The sequence below is a fragment of the Chiloscyllium plagiosum genome, unplaced genomic scaffold (assembly GCF_037043375.1).
Source record: "Chiloscyllium plagiosum isolate Xiang-an unplaced genomic scaffold, Cpla_swu_hap1 HiC_scaffold_11, whole genome shotgun sequence".
Lineage (NCBI taxonomy): Eukaryota > Metazoa > Chordata > Chondrichthyes > Orectolobiformes > Hemiscylliidae > Chiloscyllium > Chiloscyllium plagiosum.
In genome coordinates this window covers 15,783,718-15,799,941 of record NW_028270149.1, presented here as the reverse complement: position 1 = coordinate 15,799,941, position 16,224 = coordinate 15,783,718, and the positions used below count along the sequence as shown (strand labels likewise).

At 41.2% G+C, this 16,224-nt stretch overlaps 1 protein-coding gene across 2 annotated transcripts in view; it reads right to left on the bottom strand.

Annotated features, from left to right (window-relative positions):
* The window catches only part of rnf128b (ring finger protein 128b), a 156,886-nt gene extending 143,290 nt beyond the window's left edge, over positions 1-13,596 (bottom strand). Inside the window, exons 1-2 of one of the 2 annotated variants that reach the window (XM_087991863.1) lie at positions 13,423-13,596; positions 12,557-13,028 (exon numbers count right to left, since the gene is read on the bottom strand). In XM_087991863.1, the coding sequence (XP_087847989.1) occupies positions 12,557-12,971 (415 nt within the window). In that variant the 5' untranslated portion in view covers positions 12,972-13,028; positions 13,423-13,596. Of the gene's footprint in view, positions 1-12,556; positions 13,029-13,122; positions 13,265-13,422 lie in introns of those variants that run through there. The other variant, XM_087991864.1, reaches the window with a different exon arrangement.
* Positions 13,597-16,224: the final 2,628 nt, after the last annotated feature.

Sequence of the window (16,224 nt, the reverse complement as noted above, 5' to 3'; positions counted from 1 at the left end):
TCATCTGCTTGACGTAGTTGTGGACTGTGGGTTAGGAATGTGACAGGGAGCTCTCTCATTTGCCAAGAGAGAACCTGTGTCAAAGTTCAAAGCAACCTTGGCAGTTACTGTCAGGAGTTTCCTTTGAGTTGGAAATTACTGTCAGGCTTGGCGAAAGCACTGTGCATCATTTCCAGTAAGTTTCCTTTGGGGATCCATGTCAGGAGTTTCAGTAAGGATTTTTTTACAGGCTTGGAGACAGTGAGGACTGCAGGTGCTGGAAAGTCAGAGTTGATAAAGTGTGGAGCTGGAGAAAGCATAGCAGGTCAAGCAGCATCAGAGGAGCAGGGGAGTTGATGTTTCAGGTTGGAATCTTTCATCAGGATTCTGAAAAGGTTCTGACCTGAAAGGTTGACTCCCCTGCTCCTCTGATGCTGCTTGACTTGCTGTGCTTTTTCCAGCTCCACATTTTATCGATGCTTTATTACAGGTACCAATGGGAGACTTTGCTGTACTGTCACAGAATCATACAGGAGAGGTCACAGGAGACCCATCGCCATTTGCTGGCTCTTTCCCCCTGTCTTCCCAAAGGCTGCAGACATTTTTTTTTTCCTTCCTTCCACTTTCACATCCTTTTATTTATAATAGCTGTTGTGTCTGCTCCCTCTGATTCACTGTATTCCACTGCACAACAACCACATGCATTCAACAATAACTCTAATTCTTAGCTGGTTCTTTTGTCAATGATCTTAAAATCTCATTCTCTGGTGACTGAGCTTCCAGCCAGTGGAAATAGTTTCTCCATATTTCCTCTATCAAAAGTCTTCATAATTTTAGACAATTCTATTAAATCTTTCCTTAATTTTCTCTGCTATAAGAAGACCAATCCCAGACTCTTCTGTGTTTTAACCGACCTGAAGTCCCTCATTTCTAGTACTACTCTAATAAATCTATTCAGCTTCACCTCTCCGAGGTCCTTAGCAATTTGTGCAATTTTAAGATTTCCTTTGTGATGCCGAAACAATGCGTTGCGAAGAGATATATGGAATTCTCCTATGAAAAGAATAGACTGAACTGAAGTAACATGGACATCTGACAGGCTGGATTTAAAACAAATGTTTAGTCTATTTGGGATTGCCCTCAAATTACATTACAGTGCACCCACAGCTTATGAAAATAAATCAGCTATTATGAACCAGAGACTTTTCCCCAGAGCAGGATTGATTGGTATGAGGAGTCATAGTTTGAAGATATTAGGAGGAAGGTATAAAGGAGACGTCAGGGGTAGGTTCTTTACGCAGAGAGTTGTGAATGCATGGAATGCGTTGCCTGCAGTGGTGGTGGAAGCAGAGTCATTCGGGACATTTAAGCGATTGCTGGACATGCACATGGATAGCAGTGAGTTGAGGGGTGCATAGGTTAAATTATTATATTTTACATTAGGACTAAACCTCGGCATAACATCATGGGCCAAAGTACCTGTTCTGTGCCATACTTTTCTATGTTCTATGTTCTATCAATGTTCAGTCAATAAGGCAATACCTAACCTACAAAGAAGCTGACTTTTTTTAAAAAAACGATAGAATGAAACAAATTGTAGTGAGCAATAAAATACATACAGAAGGATATAACGAAACAAAGTATTGAAGAGGGTAAGAGAGAACTGTGCAATGGTACAGTGATTAAGGACTTTGCTACTATGTGGCACCCAGAACATTCTAGACTTGTGCAAATTATTGAAACTCAGATTGGTAGCTTTTCAACAAGTCTTTAAATGGTTTATTTATCCCCTATCAGGATGGGGGTTTTAAAATGTACTGCAATCCCATTTGCTGGCCAGTGTGTATGTGTGTCTGTCAGATGAGGACAACACCAGGGCTTAGTTAGATACCTCTATCGGTCGAATTATCTGCTGTCACTCATACCTGAAGGATGGGTGTTCGGGAGTTTGAAGTATTTTCTCTGCCCTCCTGATAATCTCTAGCCCTGACAAAGGTTTAATTAGAGACATTGTTTTGGAAGTCTTAAGTCTGACGAGCAGACAAGGTAGCCTGTCGAATACAGCTGACTGATACCTCTAGATCCATGCAAGGAGGATATTAATAGAGAAAGAGCAACCAAGTGGTCTCTGAACTCTGAAGCACGTGCCCAGTTCTTTTTTTATCTTTCAAAATCAATTCCTTTATTATCCACCGCTTTTGCAAAGGTTTTAAGTAATTCAGGCAATATAGTGAAATGTTTGGACATACTGCACACACATTTTCAAAATTAAAATCGTAATTGTAATAAAGCAAATCTACTCAGATCATAGAGTTATAGATATGTAGAAGATGGAAACAGACCCTTCAGTTCAACTTGTCCGTCCTAAATTAATCTAGTCCCACATGCCAGCATTTGGCCCATCTCCCTCTAAACCCTTCCTATTCATATATCCATCCAGATGCATTTTAAATGTTGGAATTGTACACCAGCCTCCACCAAGGAATTTGTTCAATTAACCAAACTTCAATTTGAGCAGAACATCTGGCTTCTTATAAAGCCACAATTACATACAAGATTTAAAGATACAAATGCCACATGAAGCTCTGCATAAAATCTTACTTTGCACTAGAATTCACTGCATCATTTTTGAAGTTGAAATTCATATACACACAGACAACTAAAGTTTCCTCTTACGGCAGTGTTCCCTTCATATTTCGGCATCATGTTAGATATAGGGTAAATGACATTTCCTCTACATCACCATTTCTCCCAAACCATCATTATATAGCCCCAGGACAAGTACAGCGTGGGGTTAGCTGCAAAGTATAGCTCCTCTACACTGCCCCAACAAAATCTCCCAGTTGTTCCCGTTTTGACTATTGTCTCCTTCTGCTACTCCTTACTTTCTTTCAGTCAATTAATTGTTTAATCAGAACCAGCTCGTCCTCACTGTCATCTTCAGGAGCAGCCATTTATGTAACTGCTGTTAGCACATTTCTGTTGCTAAGTTGGCTCCTCTGTTGCTGCATTATAACTGACTACCTGTGATATACTTCACTACTTTGGAACAACCAGAGGTTTTGAAAAATTCTCCATGAATTCAAGTCCATCTTTTAAATAAGAGCTTTGAGGACACAGTTTAGAGAAGACGCACTGACCAAAATGTTTGAGGTCACCTGACAAATCAATCAGTAATGAATTAACAAATTAAGTTAGCATTGCCAACAGCACAGGTTCAAATCCCACACCTGCTGAGGTTACTCTGAAGGACTTTCCTTCTCAAACTGTCCCATCATCACTACCAGTTGACTGTTTTTAATGAGCAAGCAGCACTATGACCTGGTAAGACAATGGCAACTTTACCTTTTACTCCACTGAACTATGACTGTGGCTTCTCAAGTCAACATTGATGATGCAAACAACGACACAAGCATTTTGAATTTATGTAGGGTCTTTAACATAATGAAATAAGGAACCTGATAGCACCCTAATTAGATACAACCTAGAAGGCAAAGGCATCAAAGTAACAAGGCAGAAGTTTTGTGATTCAGTTACAAACTAACAGTGTTTATACAGTGAATCTCTTCAAGAAGTAATAATTTATTTGGTCATGCAGAACAAATAATTGTGCTGTACACCTGAGTTCCCAGCTTAATGGTTTGATGAACACTGGTAAGCAGATTTAGCATGGTGCAAGTGACTGTCACTTCCAGCATTTTACAAGACATCCACAGCACTGAAACAGGCATTCCATCCGATAGCTACTTTCTGATATTTTTAATGCACACAAGCTGACACCCAAACTTCTTCATTTTATTTCACCAACATATCCTTTTACTCCTTTCTCCCTGATGAATTTATTTGTTTCCCCTTGAACGCATACCTGTTATTCTCCTCATCTGCTCCCTGTGGTAGTGAGTTCCACATTCTCATCACTCTCTGGGTAAAGAGGTTCCTCTTGAATGCCCAAATGGATTCATTAGTGACTAGGTTTTATTTATAGCTTGAAGTTCTCATCTCACCCAAAAAAGTGGAAATATCTGCTTGATCTCTACCCTATCAAACCATTTTATGATATGAAAGTCCTCAACCTCTATACTTTTCTGGAGATAAGAGTCCCAACCTGTTAAGTCATTCTTGATATTAGAATCTCTCAGTTCCAGTATCCTTACAATAATTTTTTTTTTCATACCTACTCCTGATCTATTTATTTTCTATATTTATTTGCTGTAACATGGAGAACAGAATTGCTCATTGCACTCCAAGTGTATAGGTTTTATACAGGTTTGATAAATCTTCTCCAATTTTCAATTCTATTCTTCTGGAAATGAACTCCAGATACATTTTTCTTCTTTCTGGTCGTATTAATGTTGTAATTCATTCAGTAACATGCGTATCTATAGTCTCAGATCCCTCTGGTCTTTACCTATATCTGATTACTTACCAACAAGGATATGACTTCTTTACTCTCCCAACTAAAACACACTCCCTCACTATTTCTCTATATTCACGTTCTTATGCCAATTTTACTCTCATTCTTCAAGATCATTAATATCTTCCTGTATTTTATTGCAGTTCTCTTCTCATCTAGCTGCAAGTCCCAATTTGGTGTCACCTGCACAAGTTGAAGTTCTGATTCTTGAGTTTATGTGAACAATGAATAACAGTACTGATCCTTATGAAACACCACGTCCCACTGTTAATCCATTCAAGTGACAAAATTCAATCCCTACTCTGTATTTTCTGCTTTGCAGATGGCCTTTGTAGATGTACCCTTCCACCACAATTTCAGAGCCTAGTTATGAGTCCACTATACATTAACGTATCAAAGGCTTTTCGGGACTCAAAATAGATTATCTGCTACATTAATGTTATCGATGCTTTCTGCAAAGAATTTAATAAAGTTGACAAGTGTTACTTTCTTTGAAATTTATGCTGACAACTGTTTAATATATTTTCTCTTTCTCAATGTCTTCCTGACTGCACCTCAAGATCAAAGAATCAGCTACCTTTTCAATCATTTGCAATCTTAAACTAATTGGTTAATAGCTTCTTGGACTTGATCAAGCTCACTTTTTATGTATGAGAATCGTATTATCTGTACATCAGTCACCAAACTATTTATTTTTCTCATGCTTTTTAAAAATATATATTGTAATACTGTCATTGGTATCCCTTCCTGAATTTCATTTAACTCATACAGATTTTGTGTTCTCTAAATTTAATCAAATTATTAATTATCTGTTTCCTTCACTTTGAATTTTCCTCAACAAGCTATCATGAAAAGCTTCCAAAACACAGTATATAATTATGTCTCAGGATGTAAATCATGAGAAATATCATTGTTATCCTGGTTTGGAATTTGATCAGATTGGGTACTTATTCCGACTTAATTTGTTTGTTTGGAGAGCACGGACAATACCATTGTCATCCATCAATAAATTAAATGATGCAAATTTCAATCATTGTTCCTTTCCCCAGGAAGGTTTGAATTTAACGGCAGTTTGAAAAGTTTTAGTGCCCATTATAGTCCTATCTTTTCAGCATTTCTTTGCTATTGCATACATTCTGAAAAGTGCATGTTTTAGAAATTTCCCTCATTGAAATGCAGTCTGTTATATTCAACTGTCCACCACCACCCTTTGAAATGAAGACTATCAAGAAGACACTTGTTTGCTTATGTCAGTTGGCAATAAGGGAAAGCAGTAAGCTTAAGTGGCCTTAACTTCCTGTTGGACATGTTGACTTACCAACAGTAGCATGGTATGAAGCAGTAAATCACAGCTGTCACTGCTGTCAATAACTGTACCAGCCTAAAATGTAGGTATGGTTACTGCTTTAGAGGTAGAGCATTTATTCCTTGATAAGTAAGATTCGCAAACAAAACTTTCCACTGGTCTTCGATCAAAGGTAAATAAGCCTTGCAGGGTTATCTCAAGAATAATATATATCCTGTTCTGGAAACACTTCTTTGGAACAGAGAAAAAGGGGACGAAGGTGAGGAAAGGAAGATAACAATGAAAAGAAGATAGGGAAGGAAGGGGAGGAAAGGGAAGGGAGAGAGGAGGAAGGAATGTGGAAGCCTGCTTAGCAACTGTTTCAACTTGCCTGGGTAGCTTCAGAATTATGCAGGTGAATCGCAAAGACCCGCTGCTCCAATACTCTACTCAAAGTTGTACTGTTGTGCCTATATTGTCAAGGCTTCTTCGACCAAAATGCATTATTTCTCTGCATTGAAATTCATCTGCCTGGTGCCTGCCCTGCCCTTGACAAAGCCATGTTGACTGTCAAGTATTAACTTGTTTTTCTCTAAGTATATATTTATCTTATCCTGTAATGACCTCCACCAATGTCCCTACTGTCGATGACAAGCTAACAGATCTGTAATTTTCTGCTTATCCTTTGCCCCTTTCTTAAATAACAATATCATGTTTGCCATCTTCCATTCCCCTCGGATTAACTCTGTGTTCAGGACACCTGGAAAATTAATGTGAAATAGCTCAGCAATCAAGGATATATCTACCCAGGCCTGGCAACTTCTCTACATTGAGTGCTGCCAACTTTTTTAGTCACAGAGTCAGAGCGATGTACAACACAGAAACAGACCTTCGGTCCAACTCGTTCATGCTGACCAGATATCTCAACCCAATCTAGTCCCACCTGGCCCATATCCCTCCAAACCCTGCCTATTCATGTACCAATCCAGATGCCTTTTAAATGTTGTAATTGCACCAGCCTCAACCACTTTCTCTGGCAGCCCATTCCACACAAGCACCACCTCTGCGTAAAAAACTTGCCCCTTAGGTCTCTTTTATATCTTTCCCCTCTCACCCTAAACCTATGCCCTCTAGTTCTGGACTCTCCTTTATCTGTCACGATATTGCTCAGTTGCTCAACACTCACATTTCCAACTCTGGCATTGTCAGCATTTCCTAATTTGGTTAAAAATAGGAGCAAAGTACTCATTTAGTATCTCGGCCATTTACTTTGCTTCAATTAACAGTTTACCCTGCTTGTTCACGATAGGCCCTACTCTCTCCTTCACTAATTTTTTATGATTATTATATTTGAAGAACATTTTACCATTTGTTTTTGCTCAGCCTGCTATCCTTTCATCATGCTTCCTCTGAACCTTCCTTATTTCAGCCTTACCCTCTCTCCTGCATTTGTGATACTGTTCCTGATTCCTATTGCTATTATTGTTCTAGTATGTATCATATGCATCCTTTATGTTCATTATTTTTTCATCAATATCCTTAGTCATCCAGGGTACTCTAGCGTTGACACCCTGTGGATTTTTCTTCATTCACAGGATGAGGCATTGTTGGCTAGGCCAACATTTATTGCCCATCCCTAATTGCCCAGAGGGGCATAGTTAAGAGTCAGTCACATTACTGTGGGTCTGGAGTCACATGCAGGTCAGATCAGGTAAAGACGGCAGTTTCCTTTCCTAAAGAACATGAGTGAACCAGATGGCTTTTTCCATCCATTGACAATGGTTTCATGGTCATCATGAGACTCTTAATTCCAAATTTATTGAATTCAAATTCCACCATTTGCCATGGTGGGATTTGAATCCATGTCCCTAGAACATTACCTGGGTCTCTGGATTAACAGGCTAGTGATAATACCACTAAGCTTTGTTTATGTACCTAGCTTGCACCGCATCCATCTCGCCTTTAAAATTCTCCCATTTTTCATTCACTGTTTTATCCACTAAATGCATTTCCAATTAACCTGCTCCAGTTCAAATTTGCCCTTTTCCAGTCTGAAACCTTAATCCTTGTCAGATTTTTATCCTTTTTCAACTTAACCTTGAACCTGATTGGATTGTGATCATTATTTCCGAAATGTTTCCACATCTGACATTCACCACTTAGCCTGCCTCATTTCCGAGGACCAGATCCAGCACAGATCCCTCCCTGGTCAAAGTGGAAATGTACTGTTCCAAAAAGTTCTCCTGCACACGTTGCAGGAATCACTCCCCTTCTGTGCCCTGTCTACCCTACCGTAATTATCACAATCCTTCTTCTCATGGGGATTTCTATAATCTGCCTACAAATGCTCTCTTCTACTTCCTCCCCACTAATACTCAACAAAGTCACCGCTTCATTCCAGTTTGTCACCTCCAACCGTAACGATTCTAATTCAAGAACGGCATCTCATTCGAGAACAATGATACTATATTTGACCAAGACTGCTTTACCCCCTCCCTTTTTACCCACCCTGTTCTACTAAAAACCTTATAATCGGGGACATTAAGTACCCAGTCCTGTTCCAGCTTGAGCCACATTACTGTCAATATTACTATGTTATAACTCCCCCATAGCGATTTCTTCTTCCAGTTCCCAATTTTATTCATGATACTCCCTGCACTGGTAGACCCATTGTTTCAGTTTACTCTTCACCAACGGAGCTCATGTCTACCTATCTTGACTCATTCTTTTCTTCTTACCAGTCCACTATCTTTCCACCTCCATCTTTTGATGTCTTCTGGCAATTCCCAATTGTTTTGTCCATACTATCCCCTTTTCATCATTAATATCCAGTCCCACTGCATGGTTGTCCCTTACCACGCTCTTTGCTTCAAGGGGGCAGGGAGACAGTGGTAATGTTGACACTGGGCTAGGAATCCACAGGACTGGTTTCCAGATGAAAGTTGTGGAAATACGGGTTAAAAATTCACCAGGACAGCTGGTCAAATTGTAATTCAGTCAATAAAGCTGGACTACAAAGCATGGCTCAGTAATAGTGACTATGACAATTACCATTCATGTAAAGGCCCATCTGGTTCACTAATGTCCTTTACAGGAGACAATCTGCCATCCTTACTTGGTTCCTCCAGCCTCCTCCTTGTCTACTTTGGATTCCAGCATTTGCAATTTTTTAAATCTCTAATCCTTACTTGGTTTGGCTGACTCTTCTGCACCCTCTGATACAGCTGAGCAAGAGGACCAACAGGAATGGGCAACAAAAATGGCCATGCCTGGGTTGCCCTCCTCCCAGAAAAACATAGCGAAAAAAAAAATTTCCTCCAAATAAAATGTATCACTTTTATGGATCTGCAGGTGGAATGTTCTTTGTTCCAGCCTTACGTAGTTCTTCCCCAACACTTCCATCTTCTCATTTTCCAGTGTCAATATCACTTTTGTCCTTCTCCTGAATGGAAATATTTCTTTTGCACTGCTGCTAATTTCTACCTCTCCCCAGCCTTCTCATGGACCACTTCCAAATCATCCCTTCCTCCTTGTGTACTCTCTTTCTTAATGTCTGGAAATAGGTGTCAATTAATATTCATTAGCAGCCCACTGGGTCACACAATTCTTTGACTATACTTTCTTACACTCAGCTTTCTGTTGGGAGATTTTCGATTCTCCAGGATTTCCCTCTCCATTGCATCTGATCTGACAATGCTGTCTTTTACACCAATGCTTTCCACATCTCTCTTTCTGCTCAACCAAGTATTCCCCTCAACCATGGTTCATAAGGCCACTGATTTTGCCAGTTCTATTCCCCACACTTCCACTCTCACTCCTTCCCTTCTTTTGCGGAGAAGTGATAGACTTCCCCACCTTCCAACCGATCAATCTCTGCATATAATGGATAATTTGCTGCTATTTACCATTTCCGATACAATAGCACCCCAAATCCTTCTTTTCAGCCAATGCAGAGGGCCATACCCTCTTACACAACTGGGTTTATTCTATAATCATCTTGAACAATCCTTTCTCTTATCATAATTTCCTGCTCAATTGCATAAGATGTAGACCTGTGCTTTTATCTGCTCTCTTTCATCTATCTGTGTCCCAGATACACTTTCCAGAGTAGTATACTTCTTTCATGGGGCGGCATGGTGGCTCAGTGGTTAGCACAGCTGTCTCACAGTGCCAGGGACTCAGGTTCAATTCCAGTCGTGGGCAACTGTCTGTGTGGAATTTGCACATTCTGCCCGTGTCTGTGTGAGTTTCCTCTGGGTGCTCAGGTTTCATCCCACAGTCCAAAGATGTGCAGGTCAGGTGATTTGGCCATTCTAAATTGCCTGTAGTATTAGGTGCATTAGTCAGAGGGAACTGGGTCTGGGTGGGTTACTCCCTGGAGGGTTAGTGTGGACTTGTTGGGCCGAAGGGCCTGTTTCCACACTGTAGGGAATCTAACCTAATCTTTCAATTCAATGCTCACAATGAGGTCTCTTCAACACTTCTAAACCAACTGTAAAGTGATGACTGCTTTGCTATAAATCATGGGTCGGTTCACAAATGCTACCTTAAGCTTTCAGACACTTACTATTTTAATTCCTCACCATAGTTCCTCTCTTGATCACCCACATTGTTTGGTTGAAGCTCAATAAAACAAGAAACAGTTCCTTGTCTTTTGCTTAAACATTTCCAGGCATCTAGTTGAACAATTTCAGATCATATCCATTACTCCCAGTTTTTTTGTGAATGACTCTATATTGTCATTTATATTTCCTGGAGACCCATCATTTGTCACTTTGCTTTACCACTTCCATTTGCCTTATCATTGTCATTTATCATTTCTGTCTTCCATCCCATCACAGACTGTTGCTTTAATTATTTCCTTCCATTCACTGCTTCTCTTGTCCCAAGTTTTTGGACCAGGTCATTATTTACTAGCACATTAGGTTTTAAAGTTTCCACATTAATCCGTCTTTAATATGACATTATTCACCAGTTTCTACAGTTGTTTGCACACAAATAACAATCAAGTCAGGATACTAAAGCATTCAAATGCCTTGGTCTTATTGCAAATTGGGATACTATCACGGTAGGTGAAAGATAGCAAGTACAGAAATGGTGTAAAACTAGGGGCCAATGAGTTTTGAATGAGTTTGTGTTTGAGGAAAATCAGTCCTTATATCCACCAGGATTTACTTGATAAATTGAATTGCCTCCTCTGCTATGATGACTCTATAGCACCTTTGCTACTGATATATGAACAAAATCAGGAACCAGCACCAAACAACAGCACAAGATGTAAGGCACAAGATAAACAGAAAATTAAAGGTGAAAGCAACTAATAAAATATTCATTGTGTAATAAAGTAGTCATAGTGGATTTGAATCTCCATATAGATTGGCTAAAACAAATTAGTACTAATGCTGTGCCAAACAAATTCCTGGAATGTGTACTAAATGATTTTCCAGAACAGTGTGTTGAAGAATCAAGTACAGATTGGGCCATTTTAGATCTGGTATTGTACATTGGGAAAGGACTAATTAACAATGTCAAAGTAAAGGAGCCCTTAGAGAAGAGTGACCATAATCTGCTGGAATTTTTCTCTCAATTCAGTCTGAAACTATGATTTTAAGACCATAAGAGATAAGAACAGGAGTCGGCATTCTGCCCTTGAGTCTACTTTGCCGTTCAATAGGATCACGGATGATCTGACCTTCCTAACGTCCACCTTCCCACCCTTTCCCTGTACCCCTTGATTTCCTGATTGATCTAGAATCTTATCAATCTCAGAATTAAATATAAACAATGACTCTGCCCCCACGCTTGCTGTGATATGCAGTTCCAAAAACTCACAACTCTCTGAGAAAATAAATTCCTCTTCATCTCAGTATTGAATTGGTGCCCTTTTACTCTGAGAGTCTGTTCCTAGACTCTCCCATGAGGGGAAATATTCTCTCAGCATTTCCTCTGTTTAGTATCCAATATGTTTCAATGAGATCATCTCTCATTTTTCTAAACTTCAGTGAGTAGAGTCCCAGCCTGATTATGCTTTACTCACAAGACAATCCCTCCATATCAGGGATCATCCTATGATCTGAATGAATGCAGAGCAGGGTCATATGGCTGAACTGTCTCTCTCTCCCAACACCATAATGATCGAGTCTGTTGAAATATAGCCCAATGAGTGACAAACCTATTTACAGCAGGGTCAGGAAAATCTACAGGTTATTAGGAAAGGAAACGTCATCTAATTTTGGATATGGTTGGCCTTTCAGCAATACACACTCAAAATGCTGGGGACACTCAGCAGGTCAGCCTGCATCTGTGGAGACAGGGACAGAGTTAACGTTTGGAGTTCAGGGTGACTACCTCAGAACAGAAAGTTGCTGGAAAACAGATTTCTTTTTACGTCCGACAGATGTTAATAAGCAATTTCACTGGCAGCAGACAGGCACCTACAACGATCATTCACATCAAAGCTACATTCAATAGAATTACTCAGCGCTGTTCTCAATTCGGAGGTGCACCCGGTGTTGGACTGGGGTGTACAAAGTTAAAAATCATACAACACCAGGTTATAGTCCAACGGGTTTAATTGGAGGCACTAGCTTTCGGAGCACCGGTCCTTCACCAGTTGGTTGTCCTAGATGATGAAAGAGCAGTGCTCTGAAAGCTAATACTTCCAATTAAACCTGTTGGATGAAGACCTGGTGTTGGGTGATTTTTAACTTTGTTCTCACTTCATTCACACTGAAGGCTCTGAATGAAACGACAACAGAAAGTGCTGGAGAAACTCAGCAGGTCTGGCAGCATCTCTCAGGAGAGAGAAACAGAGTGTCCAGTCCAGCATGCCACCCTGAGAAGCCAGTGAGGGAACAGCAGAGGGACTTGGCTCTTACCATAATGGATAAAGGGGTCAGTCCTGTTGCCCTTTCCTGCTGAGTTGAAGATTACGACAGCGGCAGCCCCTCGTCTGATCCCATTCTCGATCTTCTTGGCGAAGGTGCAGTTGCCCCGCTCCACCAACGCGATCCAGGGGCTCTGGGTGGCGCTGAAGTCCACGTCCTCCTCGCAGGCGAGGGCATCCTGTGTGGTCGGGATGCCCACCACGCCGCTGGCCCCTTTGACGGGCGAGTTATTGCCGTACCTGCCGGGCACGCTGGTGGTCAGCGTGCGGTTGGCGCTGGCGGAGAAGTTGGTGACATTGACAATGGCAATAGACTGTGCCAGCTGCACGCGTACCGCTGCCTGGCACAACACTGCCAAGTGCATCAACCACGCCATGGGTGGTCCATCACCCTGGGAGCCCTTCATCGTCCGCTGGAGAAAACCTCCTTCTCACAAGCCAAGCCCCGGAGTATTTGTAAATATCTAAAAACAAAGGCAAACAAACATTGAGGTCAGTGAGAGAGAGAGAGAGAGAGACAGCTGTAATGACGCTGAGAGGTTTAACGCAGTAACTAACCTGTGTGTGTGTGTGTTACCTTGTCTCTCTGCTGTTTAAATGAGCTTCCTACACGCAATGCATTTCGCATTGTTTGCGAAGTAGTTGTTCAGAAACACTCAGTTTGATTTCTCCAGCCTCCCCTCCCTCCTACCACCACCACACTGAACTTTGATCCCAGTCCAAAGGTACAAATTTAAATCCTGGCTTAGACAATCACTTGGTTCCGTCCCCAGTGCAACTGCAATTTGACAACACAAAGGCTGTTTGTTTTTGTGTGTGCAGGGGGAGTGCTTGGGGGTGGTTCCAGTTAAAACCTACCCTGCTTTTCTCTCTCCACAGAAGCTGCCCCACCTGTTGAGTTTCTCCAGCAACCTTCGTTTCAGATTTCCCGGCGCTATTCTTTTTGTTAATTTCCCGATGGGTGGCCGGGGGTCGCACAATTCGAGAGTCCAGCCCGCGCTTTCTGCTCTGCCTTCTGTCTAATACTGTAACCCGATAACAGAGTGTCATACAACACTCCCTCCCTGCAGATAAACCTGGCCGCTAAGTTTCAAAGGACATTTATCGTTGCTCAGAGTGCTGCCAGGTGAGAATAACCATGCGGCTATGAATTTCACTGCCTCCCCGCCCCCTCCACACACACACACACACACTCCTCTAGACACACACTCCTGGACACACACACACATATACACTCCAAATACACACACACTCCAAATACACACACACTCCTGTATATACACACACACTCCAAATACACACACACTCCTGTATACACACACACTCCAAATACACACACTCCTGTATACACGCACACTCCTGTATACACACACATACACACTCTTGTGTATACACACACTCCAAATACACACACACTCCTGTATACACACACACACTCCTATACACACACTCCTGTATACACACACACACACTCCTGGATACACACACTCCTGGACACACACACAACTTCCCAGACGCTGCCTTCGCTTTATTTTCTCTTGGCTCCAGACGCAAAAACACAAAACTGCAGAAACAAACCACTTTTCCCCGTCACATTATAAATAGAATTTGGTTTGAGAGACAGACAAGGAGAGAGAAAACAAAATAAATCTGTCTTCTCAGTTGAAATTCTTTGAACTTGACCAGCCCCTCGGATTTCTATCCCAGACGTTCAGAAATCTTCTCTCAAATGGGAACTGAAATTTGACCGATGTTTTAAAAATCAAGGGTCCAGTGTGAACAGACTTCCTTTAAAACAAAAACAAAGGCATTTTAGCAGTGACTGAGGTGAACTTCCATTGTCGAAGCCTCACTCTTGTGGCTCAGTGTAGTACATTTCAAAGTTCTCAACCAACGCGGTTGTTTTAATTGCTGGGTGCGTTTGATGTGGAACAATATTCAACAAAGTTAAAAATCACACAACACTAGATGATAGTCCGACAGGTTTAATTGGAAGCACTAGCTTTCGGAACACAGTTGTGCACTCCACAACCACCTGATGAAGGAGCAGCACTCGACATAGAATCTTCAACGAACACCTCATAATAACAATCGAACGCAGGAAGAGGCCATTCAATCCATCACTTTAGCACTGATCCTTTGAAAGATGTATGTTCTAGGACATACTCTTTCCATCGCCATCTGTAATCTTTTCGAGTGCAGGTATCCCCCATTTAAAGTGTGTTCTATTACCATGTTTTCATTCAAGAAATAATGCAAGTTTTCAAATAGCACTGTCTCCATTTTAATTTCATGTGGTTATTGCGGGTGTAATTCTGGCATGCACCAAAGATCATATGCTCAGTCTGGCTTCTATCGTTGCTTTGGTCACCAGATCTCCACATCCCTGCCACTTCCCTCTCACAAATCCCTCTTTCGTTCCCTCTCTCAATCACCTCACTTCCTCCAACAATTTGTTTCACTCACACTCCCTCCCTACTTCCTGGTCACTACCCCCCCTAAAACTCTCTGTCAATAAAGGCACTGGAGAGAGGAGGTAAGAGGTCAGTGACAATGCTCGGGCACTGAGCGGATGACAGCAGTCAGGAGTGAGTGAGGTGGCCAGAGGAGCAGCGTTTTGGAGTGAGTAAGGGGGTTAGTTGTGGGAAAGAGTGAGCAGGAGGATTGGGTGAGGTGGCAGGTGGGAGACAGCAGGAAGTTATTAAGTAGGACACAGTGAACTGAGTGTGACTTGAGTAGAAAGGGTGGTAAGTTAGTAAGAACACTAAGTTACTAAGAATAGTAAGTTAGTAAGTAGAAAGATGAATTTTGGGTCAGTTAGATTTAAGGCAGCAATTTCTTTTATTGTAAAAATTAGAGACCACCAATATTATCGTGATATTCAAAATTATAGGATGATTACGGCACAGAAAGAGACCATTCAGCTCATTATCCCTCTCATAGTTCTATTCCCAAGTGTCAATTTCCTGCCTTTTCTTCACTTCCCTGCTCACCATTCCTATCCAAATAACCATTCAATGCCTTCTTGAATGCCTCAACTGAACCTGCCTCCACCATATTCTCAGGAGAAACGGCTCATGCCCAAAATGTCGATTTTCCTGTTCCTTGGATGCTGCCTGACCTGCTGCGCTTTTCCAGCAACACATTTTCAGCTCCACCAGATTCTCAGGCACAGCATTCCAGACTCTTCACCACTCACTGAGTGCAAACTTTTGTTTTACATTCCCCTACTTTATTAGCACATCACTTCAAAATCTTCCTTTTCAGAAAGTGATTTTCTTTTAGCATGGTCCTACTCAGCGCAATGTGATTAGAAACTCATTAGGAGCACTAATCAAAAAAAAGCAGCAATTATCCAATTCCCTTCACAGAAGACTATTGTTGAATTTGGGTCCACCACCTTTTCAGACACTCCAGATCATAACAATTTGATGTGTAAAATATGTTTCTGCAAAAAGAACATTGCTTCCAGGATTACATGAACTCACTTGGTGAATAACCACTTTGCCACAGGAAACAGATTCCCCTTTTTACTGTATCAAAATCATTGATAAAATAAAGCAATTCCTTCAAATCTCCTCAATTTATCCTGGTTTGAGGAATACTTAATGACAAAGATCTTACACGAAGATATGATGAAGAGAGATTAGACAGACTGGA